The sequence below is a fragment of the Coenobita brevimanus genome, chromosome 90 (genome assembly GCF_032717465.1).
Source record: "Coenobita brevimanus isolate Jiangsu-jjx chromosome 90, ASM3271746v2, whole genome shotgun sequence".
NCBI lineage: Eukaryota > Metazoa > Arthropoda > Malacostraca > Decapoda > Coenobitidae > Coenobita > Coenobita brevimanus.
In genome coordinates, this window is record NC_137043.1 from 26131907 (window position 1) to 26157195 (window position 25289).

At 44.5% G+C, this 25289-nt stretch overlaps 1 protein-coding gene across 1 annotated transcript in view; it reads left to right on the forward strand.

Moving 5' to 3' along the window:
- The window catches only part of LOC145411527 (kelch-like protein 17), a 71797-nt gene that overhangs the window by 26180 nt on the left and 20328 nt on the right, over positions 1–25289 (forward strand). Inside the window, exon 3 of the mRNA XM_080281538.1 lies at positions 20802–20923. Within this exon, the coding sequence (XP_080137664.1) occupies positions 20802–20923 (122 nt within the window). The remainder of the gene's footprint in view (positions 1–20801; positions 20924–25289) is intronic.

The following is a 25289-nucleotide window of genomic DNA, read 5'->3' on the forward strand; positions in this document are numbered from 1 at the left end:
AGGAGAAATGGATAGAATGTGTTCCATCGTAGAAGTAAGATAGTCGAAGAATTTTTGATAGTCAGTAGAATTAGGGGATAAGTAAACAGCACAGATATATTTAGTCAGAGAATGACAGGAAAGCCGAAGCCAGAGTGTGGAGAATTCAGAAGAATCAAGTTCAGGAACACGAGAGCAAGATAAGTCGTTGCGTATATATACACAACAGCCACCTTTGGCTTTGAAATGAGTATAGAGAAAGTAGGAGGATACAGAAAAGGGTTTGCTGTCAGTTGCCTCAGACAGCTGAGTCTCCGTTAGAAAAAGAAGGTGAGGTTTAGAGGAGGAGAGGTGGTGCTCAACAGAGCGAAAGTTAGAGGAAAGGCCGCGAATGTTGCAGAAATGAAGAAGAAGAGAGTCAGACAGTGGTTCCAGGCACCTTGAGTCGTCACCAGGAGAGGGGCAGATGGTGGGGGCATTTATGGTCCCCCCTCTGGGGACTCCGAGGCTTGATATAACGACGCCATTTTAGGTAAATTTTGAATAGGAAGTGTAGTGTGTACTGTGCATGTAGTTTGGTGAAGATAGTTAGAGAAATTTGTACTGGAGAGCATGCTGGCCTACTCTCTGTGTAACTGAGACACTGAAAAAGTTCAGCAAAGGGGGATGGTCAGGAACTAGTCCTGAGGGCTGATGAAACGGGAGCTCCAGCACTCCCTGTCATCAGCTTTCCATCCACCTCGGGAGTACTGCCCTGCTCGACTGGTGCTACAGTCTACTCGATTTCTGTTAAATCTTGTGGACTTATGGGTCATGGGCCAAGGATGAGTTGATCAAACGTTGGTGGTGACCTCGGTTGTCTGTTATAGGCGTTGACAGAGGCATGTGCTCTGTGATTGCTGTCTAGTTGCTGTTATTCTTGTTGCTACCCTGGGCTCACTCCACCCAGCCGCTCCCAGAGGTCTTTTGTTGAGGTTAGGTAAAGGATTGTCTGTAATGTGATGGTGTGGTGCATGAAGCAATTGTCAGTGAGGAATTTCCGAAAGTAAATAAAATCGTCTGGAGGTGTCAGGATTGAAATGCGTCCCTGGGCTAAATGCATCAACCACTTTAACTCATAGATGTTATTTTTATATTATTCTGGTTACTGACGCACGATTTTTATTAAGCCTTAGAGAGCACCGAAATAGCGAGAGGGTCACTGAAGGCCATATCTAACGCCTTCAGTTGAAAAGTTTGTCCTATATTGAATTAAATCGACTTGGGCAAGAGTAAAGTAAAGAGGACGTCCAGGGTCTGAAGACATAAAATGTGAACCCAGTGGAGTAAAACTGTCCACATAGATTAGTTTTTACATCAGATTCCATGTCTTTTTTTTTACGTTTTATTTTTCTACACTTTCTTTTTTCGTATATTTTTTGTGTTTATCGTTCTGCTTTTCCTTCCTTCCTTTCGTCCTTCCTCTGTTCATTTCTTCCATCCTTCCATTCTTCCTTCCTGTCTTCATTGCTTGCTTGCTTGCTTGCTTGCTTGCTTGCTTGCTTGCTTGCTTGCTTGCTTGCTTGCTTCCTTCCTTCCTTCCTTCCTTCCTGCCCTCCCTCCCTCCCTCCCTCCCTCCCTCCTTCCTTCTTTCCTTCCTTCCCTCCCCATTCTTCTTTCCATTCTTTCTGCCTTCCTTCCTTCCATCTTTCCCGTCCTTCCTTTTTTCCTTAGCTAGTTTAGTTTTCGCACTGAGTTCTCACATGCTTTCCCACTCTCTGTTCATGATTATCTTTCTCAGTTTACCTTCGTATTGTTTTGTATTTCTTGCGTTCGAAATTGCCTCATCGCCCCCCCCCCCTCTCTTTTTGTCTCCCTGCCTTCCTCATTTTTCTTAAACTTTTCCTTCTTTTCCCTCTCTCCCTTTTCATTCACTCTTTATCTTAGTCCCTTCCTTCTTCCTCCTACCTCCTGCCTCCTTTTCCATTCCTCATTTTTCCCCTCCCTTCCTCCCTAATTCTTCCACAACTCTTTCCCTCTTTTCCCTTTCTCTCTTTTTCCTTCACTTCTTATATTAGTCCTTTATTCTTCCTGCTCCTCTACATTCTTCTTTGCATCCTTTTCATTCCCTTTTTGCCTTCCTTCCTCCCTCGTTCTTTCCTAAGTCTTTCCCTCTTTATTTCTCTCTCCTCTTGTCGTTTACTCATTGCCCTTCTCCCTTCCTTATTTTTCGTTCTCATTCTCAATTCTCCTTCCATCTTTTTAATTCCTCTTATTTTCCTCTCCCTTCCTCCTTCATTCTTCCATAACTCTTTCCCTCCTTTCCCGTTTTCCCATTTTCCTTCAGTCTTTACCGTAGTCCCGTCCTTACTCGTCCTTGTCTTTCTCATTCTTTCATTTCCTTCTTTTTCATGCCTCTTTTTTTTTTTCGTTCCTTCCTCTGGTTTTTCTTCAATCCCAGCCTTAATTCACTCCTTATTTTTCCTTCTCATTCTCCCTCCCTTCTTTTTCATTCCTCTTTTCCCCCTCTCTTCTTCCCTCGTTCTTCCATATCCCTTTCCCCTCTTCCCTCTCTCCCTTTTTCCTCCACTTCCTACCTTAATTCTTTCTTTACTCTTCCATCTCTTCCCTATTTATCTTTCCACTTTTTTCCTTCCATCCCTAGCACGGATTCACGGACAGACTTATACTTAATCCCCTGTCGTAACTAGGATTTTTTTTTTTTCCACAAAGGACGAGAGACATGGAAAGATTCAGCACCCTTTTCAATGTCCTTCCTCCAATATAAGATGAATTAGTTGCAATAATTTTCAACTAGTGAGGATGGAAGTAAAAAAGTAACTGTTTGATCCCCCTTCTAAGGTATGCAGGAAGGATAGAAGTCAAGAGTGAGAGCAGTGAAAATGAGTTATGTGAGACGAGCATGCGAAGTTAGTGGAGAGGCAGACAGACGTATGTGGAAGTGAAGGAGAGCTGTGGTGTTGATGTGGATGTGATTGAAAGCGTTGAGAGAAATACTACGAGATGGTTTGGTCATGTTGAGAGGATGGAGAATGAAAGATTGACCAGAAGATTGTATGTGAGTTGGAAGGGGAAAGGGGATGGGGAAGACTGAAGATGAGATGGAAGGATGGAGCGGGGCGATATATGAGAGAGGGCAGTGTGAGTTGGAATGAAGGTAGCCAAATGGTAGAGGACAAATTGACATGGAGGCGGTTTGTTTGTTGCCAGCCCTTACGGGATTAAGTCTTCTGTCTGTAGAGAAATATGTTGATAGATAAACAGATAATTCTTCTCATGAATAAGATATCTGTTTTGCGCGGAGAATAGATACATACGGGGATCTGTATTCTTTATGTCCCTGTCGCCAAAACAAAGCCAGAGTTACGACGGAGAATTTATATTAACCCGGATGACGCATTTATTATTTTGTTCTTGTCTCCGTACAGTTTTATTCAGCTTTAGAGAAGTTTTCGAACAGAAGGGGTTATAAACAGTCTTCATTATCCCCTTCACAGCCTGGTTTCTTTCCCTAGTCTGAAGAAAACCGCCTGAAGATAGCAGGAATGTTAAAAATGCGTCATCGGATTGAAGGGGCTATGCTGGGGTGAGGATCCAAGCCCTGTTCATTCCCTTTATTCCTCTTATCCACAGTTCCCCTTCTCATTTCTTTGTTCCACTTTCTGTCTTTCATTTTCTCTTCTTCCTTTATTCATGATTTCCTTTACCGCTTCTCCCTCCAGCTCCTTCATTTTCCGTCCTTTCCCTCCTTTATTCCTCCCTTACACAGCCCCCTCTCCTCTTATTCCTCTCTTCCACGTTCTGTCTTTCGTTTCCTCACCTCTTCCTTTATTCATCATTTACTGTACCCCGTCTCCCTCCAGCTCCTTCATTCTCCCTCCTTACCTACTTCATTCTTCTCTCCCACTCATTTGGCTCTTCTCTTTCTTTCACTTCCCCTTTCCAGTTCCTTTTCGTTACCGTTCCTCTCCTATCGTCTGTTTCATCCTTTGTCTCATTCTCTCTCAAGTACTTCCTCCAGCCATTCCTCACGCTCCCCTTCCACATCTATTCCTTTCATTCCTCCCTCCCTCCCTCCCTCCATTTTCTATTATTTCCCCTTTCCACAAACACTTCTCCTGTCACATCAAACACAATTACCCTCACCCTCTCCAGTATCCCCCAATTCACACAGCCACTGCCACCACAATTCAGTCCCTGCGCACAAACACTGCACCTGCAACACGGCCCCACACGAGAGACACACCACCTCGAACACACAACATAAACAAACTGCAACTCAGTGTCGACGGCCTCCGCTCCCAAACACCGCAGCTTGAGTACTTTCTTCACCTACTCAGCGTACACATTACAGGCCTTCAAGAAACAAAGCTCACACGCACACACAAGACTCCACTCGTCAGCCACTATTCACACATCCTCACAGACAAATCCGAAAGCCATGGAGGAGGCCTTGTCACACACACGTCGTGAAATTTAACCAGATCATGCTTAACACACACAAACACTACATTCCAAAAGGCAGCACTACAGCTCACTACAACCCGTTCTATTCACCGGATACTGCTTGTCTCATAAAACAGCATGACTCAGACAAAAACATAGTCCTCTCTCTCTCTCTCTCTCTCTCTCTCTCTCTCTCTCACACACACACACACACACACACACACACACACACACACACACACACACACACACACACACACAAGACACCATCACAAGGGTCCAGCAATTAAGGGACGGAATTGGTAAGAAAATTAACACAAAGAAAACTGAGAACTGGAAAGCCTTTATAACAAATCTCAGCTGCTCTGCAGAACCCTCTCAACTCAACAGTATACATAAGAGTATAACGAAATCACAAACAAGCACCTTCATGACCCATTCCTTCATCACTGTCAACACCCAACACATCACTTATTGTAAAGAACAAACAGACATACTCATGTGCCACAGTAAAGACATAAGTTACCTTACATCAACACCATGGAGTCAGAAAACAAGCTTCTCCGCAATGGCAGTCTTTTCCTCACAACCACATAATAACCTCCTTCAATATACAACAGCCACATGACATTATCAAGAAAATAAAGATATACACTTTGTACAGGACTGGATGGCATCAGCAACCTACACCTGAAACATTTAGGATCACGCAGCATCCAGCCCCTCACAGACATCAGGTACTACTCATATGCACCTTGTAGCACTTCCAGTATTTGGAAACATGGAACAGTTATCGCTACACTTAAACTAGCATAGGCCCAACACACATATCTTTCTACAGACCCATAACACTACGTAGCGTGCCATCAAAGAGAACCGAACGCCAAATTCTTAACAAAGTCACACCTCAAGTCCCCCTTGTTCCCTCAGCACTCCACTCCACAAACATCTGATTAACCAACCTCACAACACGCATTTGATAGCATCAACTCCTCACTACCCGCACAAAGTACACTTTTTACGATAATAGACATTAGCAAAGGCTTTGATGCCATTCCCCGATAAAAACTGATTACCGAAGTCTGCAACACAAACATGGAGACTAACATCGAATGCTGGCTTGCCAACTATTTACCTGGTAGATAAACACATGTTACGTTCCAGGGCAAGCCATCATAAACATGAAACTTTCCTAATGGAGTTCCAGTGGGCTAAGTTCTCTCACTCACTCTCTTCAACTTAAACATGCATGACATTCCAACACCCCCACTGCCCATATACTGTATATTGCCTTATATGCAGATGACATAACCATACAGTAGCAGCTTTACACTAGATCACAGACAGCATTCACACTTCAACAAGACATCCTCTACACACTTCGAGCATGGGTCGGGGACAACATTCTGATGATTGATCCAGCTAAATCCACCACCACATTCATCACCATCAGCAGGCATGAGCACAGGTACACTCCTGTCATCACACCCAACAATGTACATCCTTTCCACTAAGATCCATGGAATGACATATGACACCGGGCTTACCTTCATGGACCACATGCAAAACATCAAGAGGTGGTGCATCGTCAGACAGTGTACTCAGGGCACTTACAGGGACAGAATTTGGACAAGAAAAACAAACGCTCTCCATACCCTACGAACAGTGTTATTGATCAGTGATGTTCTGTGTCATCCCAACAATGGCGTCCTTCCTGTACAACATCCACTGCATCACCTTGCAGACCATACAGAACAACATTCTGTGCATCAACATTGGCTGAAACAAAACTACTCCTCACACTTAGCTTTGGGTGTCCTTGTTCGAGATGTTGATATGAGAGGCACACAATTCTAAGCAGCAATTTGTGCTAATAAACAATACCCCACATTACACAACAGAGCCTCAAAACACAACCAGACATATAAAAACAGTCACCACCCAGACATTGCCGGACCCTCTCCAACAACGTACCACCACCAGAGATTCCAATACTAGCAGTAATGAAACACCTAGATACTCATTTTACGCGCAGGGCAATACAACACCTCGATCACAACACTATTACAAGCCCCACCGCCCGATATTCACTCGTCAGAGGTAACCTTAAATAAACGTGATTGAGTCCACCTATCTAGGCTTAAATCAGGACATCAGCCAGTCCTCAGCTACCGCTTCGATAAAGGTTGGGTGGAATCACAAATGACACATGCCCCACTAATGGAATAGGCCTACACAACAGATAGAGCACTGCTTGACATATGCCACACCAAGATATAGGCACAATATCAGCAGTGCAGGGAACTTATGGGGTGACCTCATAGGGGCAGTAGCTTACCTACGGTCGATGGGTCTGCACGGTCAGGCGGACCGGGGTTAAGCAATAACAGCAAAATTTCTCTCTCTCTCTCTCTCTCTCTCTCTCTCTCTCTCTCTCTAATATATACAGTATATCTGTCTTTCTACCATTTCAGCCACTTTTCCTCACTCTGCATCCCTTTCCTCCATCCTTCCTTCCCTCCGTTTATCATTGCTTCTTCTCTTCATCCCTTTCCTTCCTTCCTCCATCCATCCATCCATCTCTTACGTCTCCCTCCCTCTTTCTTCCCCTCCATCCATCTTCAGTGCCTCTCTCGCTCCTTCCTCCCCTTCATATCCCATTCTGCTCTCCCTTCCTCCATCCATCTCCCATTCCTGACTTTTTCCGTCCCTTCTTCCATCATTTATGCCTCGTTCCCTCCCTCCTCCCCTCCATCCATCTTTTATGCCTCCCTCCCTCCTTCCTCCCCTCGGATTCCCCTCTCCCTTCCTCCGTCTCCCATTCCTCCATTTCTCCCTCCCTTCTTCCATCTCTTGTCCTTCCATCCATCCTTGCGTCTGTATCTCATCCCCCCCCCCTCTCTCTCTCTCTCTCGTTTCTTTCTCCGTGACTCAATCCATTTTCTCCCTCCCTTCCTCCATTCACCCTTCCTCCTCTCTTTTCGTCATAACTCGATCATCTTTCTTCTCTGCCTCCCTCGTCCCTCCATCTCCCTTGCCCTCCCTCCCTTCCTCCCTCTTTCCTTTCCTTCTTCCTTCACGCCTTCCCTCCTGTCCTCCCTCCCTCACTCCTTCCTTCATTTCCTTCCTCCTTCGCTGCCTTCCTTCTTCATTCTCTGTTCTCCCTTGCCTTCTCTTCTTACTCTCACCCTCCTTCCCTTACTTCCTCCCACTTTTCCTTCTTCTGCCTCTTCTCTCCCTCCTTCCTCTTTCCTTCCACCCCTTCTTCCCCCCATACTCCCAACACTCCTCTCTTCCACCCTCCCTCCCTCCCTTGCTTCCTTCCTTCCTTCCTTCCTTCCTTCCTCCCTCCCTCCCTCCCTCCCTCCCTCCCTCCCTCCCTCCCTTCCTTCCTCCCTCCCTTCCTTCCTTCCATCTTCTGCTCCTTTGTTCCTCAAATCCCTTCTTCCCTCTCTCCCTCTTCTCCGTCCTCCCCGACTTCCACCTCCTTTCCTCCCTCTTTCCTCTCCTTCCTTCTCCTCTCCTCTTCTCTCCCCTCCTCCCCTACTCTCTCCTTTCCTCCCCGCTTCACATTTCTCCTCCCCTCTATCTCCATCCCCACCCTATTCTCCTCTTTACCCCTTACTCTCCTCTCCTTTCTCCCTCCCCCTCGCCTCCCCTCTCCTCTCCTTTCTTCCTCCCCACCCTCCTCTCCTCCCCGTACTCTCCTCTCCTCTCTTCCTACCCCCTTCTCCTCTCTACCCTGTACTCTCCTCTCCTCTCCTTTCTGCCTCCCTCTCTGCGCTCCTCTCTCTCCCTCCCCACCCCCTCCTCCTCTCCACCCCGTATCAAATACCCTCATAAGGCCAAATGGGTCTGTTTCTGTTTGTTTCCCTTTGCACTCATTTGTACACACACACACACACACACACACACACACACACACACACACACACACACACACACACACACACACACACACACACACACACACACACACACACACACACACACACACACACACACACACACACACACACACACACACACACACACACACACACACACACACACACACACACACACACAGAAGATTAGACCCGTTGGGAGGGGGGGGCCGCGTTCATTGTCTTCTATCTTTCTCTCTTAATTAGTAGAGAGAGTAAAACTGTCAATTAAGGATAAGACTCTCTCTCTCTCTCTCTCTCTCTCTCTCTCTCTCTCTCATATCTTATCGTTTCCCTTCTCTCCTTTCTGTCTGATTTTCCAGATCTCTGTCTTCTTCACTGTTTTTAACTCACTTTCTTTTCTTCCTCCCTCCCTTTCATCTTCCTTCGTTCCTTCCCTCCTTTCACCTTTCCTTCCTTCCATCCTTTTTTCCTTCCTTCCTTTCATCTTTCCTTCCTTCTTTCATTTTCTATCCTTTATCCATCTTTCTTTTCTTCCTTGCGTCTGTCGGTTTTTCCTTGTTTTTGGCCTTCCTTATTTCCTTCATTCTTCCCCTTTCTTTTTCTCGCCTTCCTTCCTTCCTCCTTTCCATCATTTCTCCCTTCCTTCCTTTTTTCCTTCATTTCTTCCTTCCTGAAACTTCTTTCCACAAACACTATTCATTCTCGCTCTCACATCGCCCCTCCCTCCCTCCCTTCCTTCCTTCCTTCTTTCTTTCCTTCCTTCCTTCCTTCTTTCTTTCCTTCCTTCCTTCCTTCCTTCCTTCTTTCTTTCCTTCCTTCCTTCCTTCTTTCTTCCTTTCTTTCTTTCTTTCTTTCCTTTCTTCCTTCCTTCTTTCTTTTTTATTTTTTGTATTTTTTCATCTCCCACTTCCTGCCCCTCTCTTCATAACATCCACAGCCTCATGGTTCACATTTAATTTCCTTCCGTAATTATTTCTGTCATCACCCGCATTCCTCTCTCTCTCTCTCTCTCTCTCTCTTTAATTATTACTTGCTCCATCATTCTTTCCTCTTTCTTCCCATCATTTGTTTCTCCTTCCTTCCTTCCATCATTCCTCCTTCCTTCCTCCATCATTTCCTCCTTCCTCAACTTTCGTCCCTCTCTCCTCCATCCTTCCTCCCTTTCCTCCATCACTTCTTTTTCCATCATTCCTCCTTTCTTCCTCCATAATTCCTCCCATCCCCCCTCTTTCCTCTATTAATCTTCCCTCCTTCCTCTATCATTTTTCCATTTTCCCTCTTCCATCATTCCTTCCTCCTTCCTTCAGCATCCCTTCCACTTTCCTCCATCGCTCCTTCGTAATTCCTCTTTATGCATTACGTAATTTGTACTATGGGATACAAAACAGTAGCTAGTAATAGATAATACTGATAGATAATTTCAGAAGAGAGGTGTTGACTCTTAAGGGAGAGGAATGCACAGTGTCTCATAACAAGAGGTGTTTACGAGGGAAGGAAATCTCGCTTGCCTCGCATATTCTCTCTCTCTCTCTCTCTCTCTTTCTCTCTCTCTCTTTCATTCGTCTTCCGCTATTCTCCTCTTCTGCTTTCCTGGCTTCCTGATTCCTGGAAAGTAATATCTTCTTTCCTTCCTTCCTCCATTCTTCCCTCCCTTCCTTCTCCCAGACCTTCCTCTCGTCCTTCCTCTATATTTTTCGTCCCTTTTTCTCTTATACCTGCCTCTCTTCCACTTTCTCTGATTTTGCCACATCTAGAGGGGCAGCCAAATACTGTGTGCCCCTCACTGTGCCACTCACTCACTCACTCACTGTACCATTTAGAAGGATGGGGTCCAGGCTAATGGGGGGGTGTTGAGGGATGAGATCTACACATACTTACATACATAAATATACAGGACAAGAATTTTAGTCGACCGCTTAAGTGCATCTCGCCGGAACAGCCGTAAATATGGCTCAGAGGGACAGGGCAAAACATTACGTACAGAAACGCCTGCATAAACACACAAATGCTCAATAGAAGGGTACTAGTCGGCCGCTTACCTGTGTGATGCTAGAATGGGCAGGGCTTGAGACTGCCTGTGAACCAGAAGGATGTTATTTAAGTGCATAACCAGTAATCAGTCATTTCTTTCCTCCTAGAATACTGCAGGGGTGGGTGCGGCCATTAGAGGTGTCCCCCCTCTTATTTTTCTTTATTTCCGTGTGTTTTTTTCCCCTCATTTCTCCTCCTCTCCCTCTTCCAGCCGCTTCGTACCTCGCCCTTTTTCTTCCTTCGTCTCACCCATCTCCTTTCTTTTCCTCGTAACTCCCCGTCGTTCTTTTTCCCCTCTCTGTCAGTCCCGTCCTTTTTTTTTTTTTTTCTCCTGCTTCCTTCTTTCATTCTTTTCCCAGAAAGAATAGCCGAGAACAGTTTATGTATAGCACTACATTATCCCAGCACAGTGGGCTTCTGTACGGCGCGCGCACACACACACACACACACACACACACACACACACACACACACACACACACACACACACACACACACACACACACACACACACACACACACACACACACACACACACACACACACACACACACACACACACACACACACACACACACACACTTCTAATCTCTACGAAAATCATGTCTCAACAAAAACCACAAATAGCAAGTCTTCATTTAAAAAAAAAAAAAAAGTATTCCAAATGAAAGACCACATAAACCTGAGAGCACGCAGATCATCGCCTCAACAAAAGATGAATTTCTGTGACTATATTAGCACCATCATTCACAAACACACACACATGCAAAAAATAAATAAATAAATAAAAATAAATCCCTTGTTCTAAATGTCTTGAAAACATCGCCCCTCCATCACTCAACACTGCCTTCCACAAACATAGCCTTTCTCCATCACCAGTCTCTTCCCCTCTCTCTCCTTCCATCTCCCAATCCTCCTCTCCTCAATCTTTCATCATCCGTTCCTCCGTTGCCTTCCATCTATTCATATCTTATTCCTTTCTTCTCCTCAATCCTCCCTCCATCTGATATTTTTCTCCTCCCCTCCACACTTCCAGGAAAACCGTAGAAATCTTCCTTCCTAGAAAGACCAAAGTTCACTCCACCAGACTGCGATGTGGCCTTCACCCTCCCTTGCACCAGTATAAACTCTCCTGTTTCACTCTATATGCAATCCACTCTGCCCTGCCCCCTCACCGTAACACATTTACTCATCCCTCCTTTTCCTCGCTCTCACAACACAAACATTTTCTTTCTCTCTCTCTCTCTCTCTCTCTCTCTCTCTTTATTCGTTGCCTCATTTTGTTAGGAATGACATCGGCAAAAAGACATACCCCCAGACGCTTCCATCCCTACTCAGTAACGACCCCAGTTCCCACGACATACCACCCCCAGTACCATACCTCCTCTCGCGCTTTATCTCTCCACGTCGTCCCCGGTCTCACATCTCTACGTGGCCCTCAGTATCTCTCTTGTCTCTCCATCTCGTTGTCGGTATGCCTCTCCTCTCCTGCCATCCCCAGCAAAACACTTGAACCCGGGCTCAGGGAAAGATCCGTGCGAGGGTGTGGGTGAGGCGGTGGGATTTGCAGAGTCCTTGGGGTTCACGGCCGCCTGAGCCACACCGCACACAACACCACCAAAAATACCAGCACCAACATTTTTACTTCTGTTTCCCTCCTTAATTTTTCCCTTGCCTTCTCTCCTCCCTTCCTTCCTTCTTCCCTCCTTCCTTCATCCCCCCCTTCCCTCTCTCTTCCCTTTCCAGTCTATCCTACCTGTTTCTACCTCCCCCCCTTCTATTCTCTACTCCCTCTGTTTCTTCCCCTCCATTCATATCCTCACTTCTTTATACCCGCCCTCTCTTCCTTCTTCCTTCCATGTGTCCTTCCTTCCTTCCTTCTTTACTTCCTTCCATCCTTTCTTCCTTCCGTCTGTCCATCCATCCATCCATCCATCCATCCATCCATCCATTCATCTTGTCACTCCCTCCATTTTTTTTTTTTCACCTTCCCCCTCCTTTCTCCTTTTCTCGCTGCCTTTCCTTCCTCCCTCTTTATTCAGTCCCTCTTCCCCTCATTTCCCCTTTTCCATACGCTTGCTTTCCCCTACTTTCTCTCCCTTACCTTCATCAGCATCTCTCTCCTTCCTCTCCCTTCCTCCTGTATACTTCTTCTCTCCCCTCCTCCCTCCCTCTTTTCCTCCTCTCCCCAGTACCTTCTCCCCTCCCCTCCTACCTTCCCCTCCCCCCCACGCATGCCACACCCCAGCTAAAGGAGAACGCACAGTGGATTTTCGTGTTTACAAATTTATACAGAGTAGTAAAAATTTTCACTTCATTACTATGCTTATGAGGAACTTAGGCATTTTACTGAAGGACTTATTTTTCGTTTATTTTTTGTCCTTTATTTATTATTTATTTAGGTAGAAGACATGAACCCCTAGCACCTTTTCCTAAGCGATTTATTTTACTTATTACCCCCTACTATCCTCTTCTGTGTCATTTAAATCACTCTGATACCACCATGCTCATCATAAATAACATACAAATTAACCAGCCGTATCCAAAAATAAATCGCTAAGGAAGAGGTGTTTAGGAACTTCTTTAACCACGGACCATGGTATTGAAGGGGTTAATTTCATCATATTAATCCTTTCACTACGATGACGCTTCCTTGATATTCAGCCTGAGAGAGAGAGAGAGAGAGAGAGAGAGAGAGAGAGAGAGAGAGAGATCCATTGATCCCTTCAGTACGAGAGGGCTTTTGCTAAATCACACAGGGTGGTTCATAAGTAGCTCTCCAGTACACAGTCACCTTACTGTGTCTTACGTGTTACGGGAGCGGCCCAGTCTGCAGGTGTGGGCGTGGAGGTGGCAGTGGGAGTAGGAAGGTAATAAATGATGCAGGACAGACACTAAAATAACGCTGATTGAGAAGATAGTGAAAGACTGACTAAGAGGATATATGTAGGTGAAGTGGAGGGAGGGAGAGGGAGGGGAAGACCAAGGATGAGGTGGAGGGATGGAGTTGAGAGGTGTATGAGGGAGGGGGGGGTGAGCTGGGTGGAGGGCAGCCAAATGGTGGGTGACAGAGCGACTTGGAGGCGTTTTGTCTGCGGCCACCCTTTTCGGGATTAGGGCGTCGGGATAGAGAGGTAGATAGAGAAGTGTTATATTTGGACAACCCTAGGATTGTGTACTGTTAGATGGAATAAGAGGGCGTTCTCGGGCTGAAAGGGTTAACTACGTGCACGATGACTTCTGAATCATGTGAAATATTATGGAAAATGGTAATAATAATTCTAGAAATGGTCATGATGGATGTAATTCTTTTTGGTTTGAATTAGCTAAGAATAAGGAAGGTGTGTATACTTGTCTGCAGTCTCTCTCTCTCTCTCTCTCTCTCTCTCTCTCTCTTAATAGGTTGAAGGGGAGAGGGTCGGAGGGAGAGAGGAATGGGTGAGGAGATAGTTAGGGGAGGGGAGGGTCAGATGGGAGGGTGGGTGAGTGGGGCGAGGGGTGAAGGGGGAGAAAGATGGGTGAATTGGATGGGGAGAGGATAGGAAGGAGAGGGGAGAATCGGAGGGAGAAAAGAGAGGGGGAGAATCGGAGGGGAGGGAAAGAGTTGGAGGGAGGGAGGGGAAGGGAGGGGAGAATTGGAGGGAGGGGAGAATCGGAGAGAGGGAGATGGAAGGGAGAGTCGGAGGGAGGGGTGGGTGGGGAGAGTCTCAGGATCTCTATTAAAACTTTCATCTCTCTCTCTCTCTCTCTCTCTCTGTCCGTCGCCTTTCCCTCTCCTTCCTCCCGTTTTACTTCCTGAATTACCTTCCTCGCTGGCCTTCTTGTATTTCCTCCTTGCTTTCATATTTTCTCCCTTTTCCTTCAATATTCTCCTTCTTCTTCATTTTATTATTTCCCAGCCTCCTTCTCTTCCTTCCTTCCTTTGTATCACTTACCTCGTCCTTCTCCTCCTTCCTTTTTACCCAATTCCCTTCTTCCTTCTCTCATCTTTTTTTTCCATCTTCCTTCTCCTCCTTTCATTATTTTCCGTCTTTCTTGTACATCTCATTTTAACTACTTTCCTGTTTCTTGTCATCTTTCCTTTTTCCTGTCCCTTCTTGTCCTTTTCATCCTCTCCCCTCTCTTTTATTCTCCTCTTTCTCTTCCGTCTTCTTTGTCTTCCTTTCCATCCAGTGCTTCCTTTCTCTTTCCTGGCCTTTGTTTCTCTTTCCTTTTTTCCTGTCTCTTTCTTCATCATTTCCTTCTTCCCCCTCTCCCCTTTCCTCTGATCACTTCCCCCACATGCTTCCCTCACTTCTTCATTCCCCAATCCTTCCTGTCTCATCCCCTATCCATTGTAATTCGTCCTCCCTTCCTTATTTCCTTTATTCTCTATTCCCCTCTCATTATTTCTCTGTCATGTAGGTCCTTCTCCCTTCTTTCTTCCCTTTCTTCTCTGTTTCCCTTTTACTTGCGCTGTATTACCTTCTTCCTTCTTTCTTTCCTCGCTTCCTTCTTCCGTCTTTCTCACTTTCTTTATCCTGTTGTTCCTTTTCTCTTTCCTCCTCCCTTTCTTTGTCCTCCCTTCCTTCTTCTCCCTTTCCATATCTGTTTAATTATTCATTCTTTCATTCCATTCTTCGATCTCTTAAATTCTTATTGTTCCTTTCCTTAACGTTCTTTTCGTCTGCCTTCATTCTTCTCTCCCTTCTCTTTTCCCCTGTCTTTCTTCTCCCTTTCCCGGGCATAGAGATACTTCTGCCTGCTTCCCTCCCTTCTTTGTTTCCCTGTCCTTCTCAGTTTTGTTATTCCTTCATCCTCCTTCCCTCTCTGTTATCCTATCCTTCTCTCTTTCCCTCTTAAATAGTTCCCTTTTCCATCCTTCTTTCCCTACTTCATTCTTCCTTTCTTTTCTTCTCTTCCTTCTTCCCTTCTCTCTTCCTTCTTTTCTCTCCATTCTTCCCTTCTCTCTTCCTTCCTTCCAGTCTTTTTCCCTTCTCCCTCCTTCCTTCCTTCTCTCCTCCCTCTTTCCTCTTCTTCGTCCCCTTCCACCCTTTCATCCTTACTCTCTTCTTTGTCTTTCCACTTCCTTCTTTCCCCTCTTCTTTGTTCTCGTGTCCTCCTTTCCTTCATTCCTCTCTTCTTTCTTCCCTTCTCTTCCCTTCCTCCATTCCCCTTTTCTCTTTTGCTCTCCTCTCCCTTCCTTGTCTACACATCTTTGATTCCTTCCCCCTTTCTTCTCTTCTTTCATCCCTTCTCCTCTCTTTCCTCTCTTCCCTCCTCCTTTTTTCTTCCTCCTCCCACTCTCCCTACCCAGTACTTCCTTCCCCCTTCCTCTCCTCTCTTCTTCATTTCCCTCTCCTCCCTTTCTCAATCTTTTATTCTTTCTTCCCTCCTTTTCTTTTTTTTTATTCACATCTTCGTTTTCTGTGTCCCCTTGTCTGTGCTAATGAGGGCTCCTTAACCCCTCTTTTTCCCCTCTTTCCCCTCTTCTCCCCTGTGTCTCTCTCTTTTTTTTTCTCTCTCACTCCCCCAATTTTTTCCTCCCTCCTGCCAAGTAGGCAAGTAGGCCACCAGACAGTGCTCTCTCTCTCTCTCTCTCTCTCTCTCTCTCTCTCTCTCTCTTTCTCTCTCACACACACACATTTCATTCCTTTCTCTCCCTTTTATACTACCTATCCCCCCTCCTCCTCTCCCTCCCTCCCTCCCTCCTCCCTCTCTTATCCACTCATCCGTCCTCTCCCCCTCCTCTTCTCCCTCTTATCCCCCTCTCATCCACTCTCATCTTTTTATGTATTTTATCTCCCCTTCTCCCTCTCTCCCTCCCTATCCCTCCCTCCCCACCCCTCTCTCCCTCCCTGTCTCTCCCTTCCTCTCTCCCTATCCCTCCTCCCTCCCTCCCTCCCTTCCTTTTTCATTCCCTTCATCACCCTCCCTTTCCCTCGGTTTAATTCCTCTCTCTCTCTCTCTCTCTCTCTCTCTCTCTCTCACGTACTTTGCATATATATAGTATGGTAATTCATGGAGAAAAACGAAAATGAAATAATTAAGATACGGAGAGAGAGAGAGAGAGAGAGGGGGGGGATCATTATGTTAGTTAAAGAGAAGGAGAGAGAGCGTTTGATCAAAGGAATCAGAGAGTGACGGGGGAAGTAATTAGAGAGAGAGAGAGAGAGAGAGAGAGAGAGAGAGAGAGAGAGAGGGAAAGGGGGTGTCTAGACGAACACGAAGGACTTTAAAGGGGCACTGTTGTATAGTGGAGGGGCGGTTCCTTCCTTCCTCTCTCTCTCTCTCTCTCTCTCTCTCTCTCTAATCCTATACCATCTCCCTTCTCTTCCTTCCTATCTCCTAACTTCCTCCTTCCCTCCCTCCTTCCTTCCCCCCCCCTACCCTCCCAACTTAAGGTATCAGTTTCTATCCTTCTCTCCCCCCTCCCTCCTTCCCTCCCTCCCCTCCACTTATCATCTTTCCTCCCTTTTGGGTCAGTAACAATTTTCCCTCCCTCCCTTCCAACCTGTCCCTCCCTTACGCCCTCCCTCTTTTTTTCCCTCATTTTCTTATCCTTCCTTTCCTCTTCCTTCCTCCTCCCCTCCTTTCTTCCCTCCCCGACTCTCCCTTCCTCCATTTCTCTCTCTTCTCTCCGTTTGCTCGTTCCTCCGTCCCCTTCTCCTTTCCTATCTCCCTCCTCCCTCTCTCCCTGCGTCTCTTCTCTCCTTTTCCCTCCCTCCCTCCCTCCCTCCCTACGTTTCCCCTGAGCGTTTTCCTGAGTGACTCAACCTGACCTGGTTTCTTATCCCTGTGACCCTCTCCCCACTCCTCCCCTTCCCTCCCCACTCCTCTCCCCTCCCTACTCCTCTCCCCTCCCCACTCCTCCTCTCCCCTCCCCTCTCCTCCCCTCGCCCTCACACCCCTTGGCCCTCTCCTCTTCCCTCTCCCCCATCTTCATTGTCCTCCCTGCTCCCATCTCCCCACTGTTCCCCTTCCCTACTCCCCACTCCCCCCTCCTCCCCTCTCCTCCCCCTCATCCTCTCCCGTCCCCACTCCTTCCCCTCTCCACCACTCCCTCTTGCTCGTACCTCCTTCCCTCTCCTTCCCCTCACCCTTTTCCCCTCCCCACCCCTCCTTCTCGCCCAAACCACTCTCCCCTCCCCTCCCCCCACTAGACGCCCTAGTTTGGTGCAAGGTCAGCCAAGGGAAGAGAGGGCGTGGTTAGGAGACAGAATGACCTGATATCCAAGTTCAGAGATAAGACATTGACCTAAGATTCTAGCCCAGAGATAAGACATTGACCTAAGATTCTAGTTGAGGGAGAAAATATCTGACCTAAGAATCCAAAGATATGGTATTTGAACAAAGATACTAGTTTTGATATCAGATATTTAACCAAAGATTCGAGTTTAAAGATACTTGATTTAAGATTCTGGTTCAGAGATGAGATATTTTCACTTAAGTTTCCCGTCCAAAGATAAGATATTTGACCTAAGATTTTTGTCCAGTGATACGATATATGACGTAATTTTTCAGTCTAAAGATACGTTTTTTGACCAACCCAGCTGTAGATAAAAGCGTTATGTATTGTCACTTTCACTTGATATTACCGAACGATGACAGTGTGTGATAAAAAAAAAAATAGTTCCTCCTAGTTATAGGTAGTTTGGAGATCGATAGGACAGATAGATAGATAGATACGTAGGTAGTTCGATGGATGAATGAGTGGATGAATGGATAGGTGAGTGAGTGGATGGATGGATGGATAGATAAACAGGAAGACTGGATTGATAAAAAGTGGATTAGCCAAGCATAGAGATTACGAATGATTGAGAGAGCCCTGGTGGTATATAGATATTTGAGAAGACAGAAGAGGTAAAAGAAAGATATACAAGAGAGACTATGAAGAAACAGAGGAAAAAGTATAGAAAGTCGGTATCTTATGTATTACTGGCAGAGAGAGAGAGAGAGAGAGAGAGAGAGAGAGAGAGAGAGAGAGAGAGAGAAAGTTTTAAGAGGATAGGACCCAAAGTGCTACTGACTATTGCGTTCTTCCTCTTCCAGGTCCTTGAGAGAGAGAGAGAGAGAGAGAGAGAGAGAGAGAGAGAGAGAGAGAGAGAGAGAGCTGTTAGAAGAACCCCAAGTGTCACTGATTGGTTTGTTGATGTAGGTCCTTGAGAGAGAGAGAGAGAGAGAGAGAGAGAGAGAGAGAGAGAGTTAAGGTAGGTCAAGGAAAAGAAAGAAATGAAGGAAGGAAGAGATGCTGAGATAGTATACATCTGGAATGGAGCGCACACACACACACACACACACACACACACACACACACACACACACACAGAGAGAGAGAGAGAGAGAGAGAGAGAGAGAGAGAGAGGCGGGGGGGGGGAAAGCGTACGGGCACTCACCTTTACGCGAGCCCATTACGTGACCAGCGTAGGAGAGTGGGAGGGTCAGGGGGGTACGGGAGAGCTGTCATTATTTTACGGCCATCATTATCTACCGCTCTGAACTCCTGGACTAAAAAAGGCTCTGAGCACATCATCATCAGGGCTTTATTTTTGCGTATTATACCAGGGAGAAGACCTGACTAGTTCGTGTGTGGTTTATTTTGCATATTATGAACGAGAGACTGACGAGGAGAGTGTGTGTGAGTGAGGTGGAGGAGGGGAGAGGGAGGGGGAGGCCAAGGATGAGACGGAGGGATGGAGTGGAGAGGTACATGAGAGGGGGGGGGGATGAGCTAGGAACAGGGCAGTGAGATGGCGGGGGACAGGGCGACATGGAGGCTCTTTGTTTGTGGCCACCACTTACGGGACTAAGGCGTCTGGCAGTAGATAGATAGGTAGATAGATGAACGGATTTTCTCGTACTCGAATATGTTTTGTATAATCTATTTAGCACCGTGAGTTCCTTGTAATCTTAGTTTAACTCACATGTATCGGAGGGTATTTTCATATTTTATTAACGGTATGCCTTTCTGAAAAGATTTATTGAGCATTTAGGGAGAGCTCGTGTAGTGAAGAGATTAAAGAAGGCTGATTGTAAGTCCTTCAGTTAAAATAGCCTGTTCTGACCTGATTCACATCGTCTGGTGGTAAATGAACGAAAATCAAAGTATGTGGTTAAATCTGCTGTGGACACACCAGTTTGATCAGCTGTACTGTATTACTGTAGATAGACCCCTTCATGGTGAAGTGGTTACTATGGGTCCCTTCCATTCCTTCAGTTTGAAATGTCTCTCTCTGGCTGAACAAAGGCATCAGGAAACAGCAAAAAAAAAAAAAAAAAAAAAAAATGCAATAAGTCGTTGCTGTATCGAAAGGTTAAATCGACAGTTTAGAGATTAGTTTGTGAGTGTATGTTGACATGACACATAACAAACGTCTTCTTGTCGGGCAAAGGTATTAAAAAGCCTCATTAGGCACCTAGAATTCATCCCTTATTTTTATGCACACCACCTATTCCAGGTGATGCAGGTGGCAGAGAGAGATTGAAACACGTAAAAAGACCTGGTAGCTAATGTCCTTTGCTGATTTTCTGTTTCGCACCATAAGTAGGTTTGGATAAATGAATTTTGCTACGTCTTGCCACACATCACTAACACACTGCTTCAGCTTCCAAACAACACATTAATGACCGCCGAGCGATCACAGTGGAAGGTTACATAATCCACGGCTCTAGCACTACCTTGGATTGTCCCCGTCTGACTTATTCCCTCTGTTATTTTCTTTTTCTTTTGTTCTGTTTTTGTTTGTTGTTCTCCTTTCCATCTTTAATATGAAGAGACTGAAGAAGCTGAAGTAAATAATGTTCAGAGAGAGAGAGAGAGAGAGAGAGAGAGAGAGAGAGAGAGAGAGAGTTGAAGACAGTGTTTGAAGGAATTAGAACACTGGAAAAGATGGATAGAGAAGACCTGTTTGTGGATAAACAAACAAATCTGCATGAACCTACTGAGCTATGTTTAGAGGAAATGTGGTGTGATGGCTTTCATTCTTGTACTCAGTAGCTGTAAAACTGAAAGTAAGAAGGAAGATCATGAACGGCCTATCAGAATGTCAGGTCGTGTAATAACTGATAATAAATGTACTGGAAGCCATGGGTGGGAAGACTAAGCAATAAAGGACATATACAGTATAATAACTCAAATTCCAAAACTTTTACTTTATTCTCCTCAGTGCAATGAACAGGTCGGCCATGTTTACTGGTTCCACGATTTATTTTATTTATGTACTTATTTATTTACTTCTTTATTTTGTGATAGGTGTGTATTTAAGTTATCGTCACAGTGTATCCAGTGTTTAGTCTCTCAGTTTTGCGGTGTTACCAATGTACTGGCTTACTATCTTGCTTATGTTATGGCTTCCTGGCCTTTATATTGGCTTCGTTATACTGGGATCTGAAACCCAGTACCCCCTCCTCTCTCTCTCTCTCTCTCTTTCTTTCTCCGCGTCTCACCTGCCTCCCCCTCTCCTTCTGCCCCTACAGGTGACTTGGTAGAGAAGAGCCAGGAGAAAGTCACCCTTCAAGAGCTGGACTCGACGGCCCTGCAGCTGCTGGTCGAGTACTCCTACACTGGCGAGATTATTATTACTGAGGACAATGTGCAGGTGTGTGTATTTACCTCTCTTGTCATTTATACTGTTTTGTTGTTGTTGTTATTATTTTTTTTCATTGTTATTGCTACCATTACACTACTACTACTACCACCACCGCCACCATCATCACTACTACTACTACTCCTGCTAGCGAGATTATTGCTAGTGAGGACATTTTGCAGGTCAGACCCAGTACCTCTCCCCTCATGTATACTATTGTGTGTATTCACGTAGTTATTTACCTAGTTATATATTCACATCATTTAAGCATCTACTCCTTGTCAGTTTATATTCATGTCCTCTTGTCCTTCCATCATTATCCACAAACAGGTCTTCTTTATCCATCTTTTCCAGTGTTCTAATTCCTTCAGTCTCTTCATATTTCAGTTCCCTTTGGTAGCATCCTAGTCGCCATCCTCTGAACCTTTTCCAGTTTTCTTACATGTGTCTTGAAATGAGGAGACCATATCACTACAGCATATTCTGATTTCGACCTTATCATGGGCACAGTTATCTCCACATTTCCTCATCCAGATAGCTGATAGCCACTCTTATATTAGCTGTCCATCTATATGCCTCTCCAATGATGTTTATATGCTTTTCTGGTGATTGATTATCCTGCATGGTCACTCCCAGATCTTTCCTTTCCCATGCTTTCCTGATCCTTTCTCTTCCCATTTTGTACTCCTCACTAGGTCTTTTGCCCATTTTTCCCGTATCCAGAACATAGCAATTTTTTTTTTCCCATTAAACTCCATTTTCCAAGTCTGTCTTCCGTTTAACAGTTTTTCCAAATCATTCTGCAACTCCTCACAACTGTTAGCATTCTAGATTCGCATCATAATTTTAGCATCATCAGCATACATATTGATGTAAGTGCTGAAGCCTTCTGGCATATCATTTACATATAACAGAAACATAATAGGAGTCGGAACTGGACATTGCAGCGCACCACTAGTTACACTCTTCCATTGAAAGTACTCGTTTCATATAATGTTCTCATTTGTTTTCCCACTAAGTAATTTTCCATCCACTTTAGTAATTTCTCATTCGCTCCTCCAGGATTCTTAAATTTCCATAGCAGTCTTTTGTGCGGCACCCTATCAAACGCCTTCTTCACATCCCGTTACACAATTTACTTAGCTGTCTTTCCTCTGTTATATCCACCACTCTGCTGTAAAAACTCAGCAGGTTAGTGACACATGATGAGCCATCCCTGAATCCAGATTGCTTTGCTGTTATTACCTCATTATCTTCTAGGAACATAATCCACCATTTTCTAATAATTTTTTCACACTGTTTGCAATCAGCGCTGGTAATGGATACCGGCCTACTATTAAGTGGGTCTTCTCCATCACATCCTTTGCAGATTGGTACTATATTTGCCCATTTCTAATTATAATGACAACTCTTATTTGTTCAGTGAAATTTTACTTACATTATGATGTGGCAGCACCGGTTGATATGCACATTCTTTCAGTATCCGTCCAGCATTTCTAACTGGCCTCATGGTCTTTCCAACATCAAATTCCCTCGTCAGTTATAGCATTTCATTTCAATCAGCTACTAAAATAGCTAACTGCTGAGCCATCCCTTCTTCGCATGATGCCATAAAATCACTTTCATTTATAGATGGTGAATGTAGCCAATTATTCATTACCTCATTCATATCCCATTCCTTATTTTATATCATTTCCCGGCCTCTCAGTCTCACTATGCCATCCCTTACTTTCATTTTTCCGTTTACAGATTTGTAGAACAATTTGGTTCCCTCTTAGTTTTCTTCACTATATCCTTCTCATATTTCTTGTCTTCTTTTCGTACCTTTTCATAGTCATTTCTTGCCTCCTTGTATTCATTCCATGCTCTCTCACTGTGTCGTCCTCGTAACCTATTCCACACAGTATTTCTATTTTCCTGTGCCTTCCTGCGTCTACTATTAAACAATTCTCTTTTCCATTCCATTTTGGTAGAAAATTTTGGGGTATGTCTTTCTAATGCTCTCTTCATGTATATTCATCATAATTCCATATTTCTCATGGATATTTTCCGCTATTGCCTTTCTGCCCCAATCTGCATTTCCAAAATAATGTCTTAGGGAGTCAGATTGTGCTTTTCAGTTTCGTCTGTCCTGTTTATATGTTTCTTCTCTCATTCCCTTGTCTCTCATCAACACCTGCATTTCAGTGGCCAAATAGTTGCTTTTCCCCCAGGGGGCACCGGTATATTATATTAAACACATCATTGGGACCCTTTGTAAATATCAAGTCCAGCATGGATGGTTCATTATCTCCTTCAATTCTTACATTTTCCATGACATGTTAAGTTAGTATATTTTCTATCATCAGATCCATTATTTTGTATCCCTCAAAATTCTTCATTTGTCCCTGCATCCATCCCTTCCCGGTTTGCCTCCATTCAGTTAAAATCTCCATTAAACACCAATCTGTTGTTTCTTCTAATTAACTTTGCCAGCACATCTAGGGACTATCTCATCAGACATTTACATTTCTCTCTTCTCCACGATCTTGTTTGAGGAGGCAAATTCGTCGTAACTGTGTCCAGTTTTCTACCTTGATCTTGTATTTTCACATGCCTATCCAGAGTCAGTGAACTCTGTGACATTACTTCCCAGAACAGTTGTACAGTTACCAAAAAGTGTCAAACACCTGGTCACGACGGATATGGAATGAGCAGAATGGGGCTTGTTATTTACGAATAGTTAGTATGCCTGTCTGAAAGTGACCTAATTGTATGTCCTTATGCTCTAACTGTAATTTGTATAGTGCCCAACAGTTACAGCTGAAACGGAATATTGTGTTTAATGCAACCGAGAGGGCTGTTTTCAAATTCATCGTCCGTTTTACCAGAGCATATACAGTAGTGTTTGCAGAGTTTGAAAAAAAGTTTGGTGAGTGTGTCTGAGCCTGATATGTCGAGACACCTGTTGTCAGTTTTTCGATTTAGGTTTTTGCAGTCATTTCGTAGCCCAAAAAGCGAAAAAAGAAAGGCGAGGAACCACCAAATGCCAAAACAGTCATCCTGGTAAAAGTATGTGTTTTCTTCTTTGAATGCGATTATGTTATGGGACGAGTTTGATTTGAAGGTGCCCTCTTGCCTATAACACTTGAACAAGGAAAAAACGGATCTTGTGCTTAGCCTATAAGGGGATACTATACCAGAAACAGACTTTGGGAAATATCGAGGAATTTGCTAACAAATGTTGCCTTTCCAATTAATCTTTTCTCATTATTATTTCTTTCTCCCATTTTTATTATTTCTCCTATCCTGCATATATTTCTCCTGTCATTTTTAGTTTAGGGACAGTCTCTAGGAGCTGCCCTGTCCGTATGTCGTTCACTTGCATTTTTCGGAAAAGATTTACTTCACTCTGGCAGACTTTAGTACTAGACTAGCAAAACCCCATATTAAGGCCCTGAAGCTCCAATATGTGTCTAGTAATTTTGTACTTGTTCATGTTTTGTACATTTTTATTCCCATCTTTAATTTTACTTTTCCTTGTCCTCATTCTCTTTCCTCTCCAACTCAACTGTTTTCTCTCCCACTTCCTCTGTTTACATTTCTCTCAGCCAGCGTCTCTTTCCGTCTGTCAGCTTTACTCCTCTCTCTTTCCCGTGTCATCTTTTATTATTCTCTACTGTCCAGTGTTTTGTCTGTCAGCTGTTATTACTGTGCTTGTGTCTTTTAGCCCCCCCCCCCTTCTCTCTCTCTCTCTCTCTCTCTCGTGTGTGTGTGTGTAAGCGGAAGAAGTGTGATAAGACATTTCCGACACATTTCCCACACACCCTTCCCGTTTGTGTACACCATTCCCCATGTGCACCATTTTTCATGTGTACTGTAGTGTATAGTTTTTCCCGTGTTTACTGTCCCTCTGTGCACCTTTTTCCGTGTGTATTTTTTGCATGTGTACTATTTTCCGTGTACAGTGTTTTTGTGTATGTACTATTTTCCGTGTACAGTGTTTTTGTGTATGTACTATTTTCCTTGTACATTATTTTTGTGTGTACTATTTTCCATGTACATTTTTTATTTGTACTATTTTCCGTGTACATTGTTTTTGTGTGTACTATTTTCCGTGTACATTGTTTTTGTTTGTGTACTATTTTCCGTGTACATTGTTTTTGTGTGTGTGCCATTTTCAGTGTACATTATTTTTGTGTGTGTACTATTTTCCGTGTATATTATTTTTGTGTGTACTTTTTTTCCGTGTACATTGCATTGTGTATGTATTATTTTCCGTATTATCTGTTTTCCTGTGTGTACTTTGCTGTGTTTAATAATTTCCTTTGAGCATTAGTATTTGCCTTTTTCCCTGTCTGCAGTTTTTCGTGGTGTCGGTTTCGGTGTTAAAAATTTT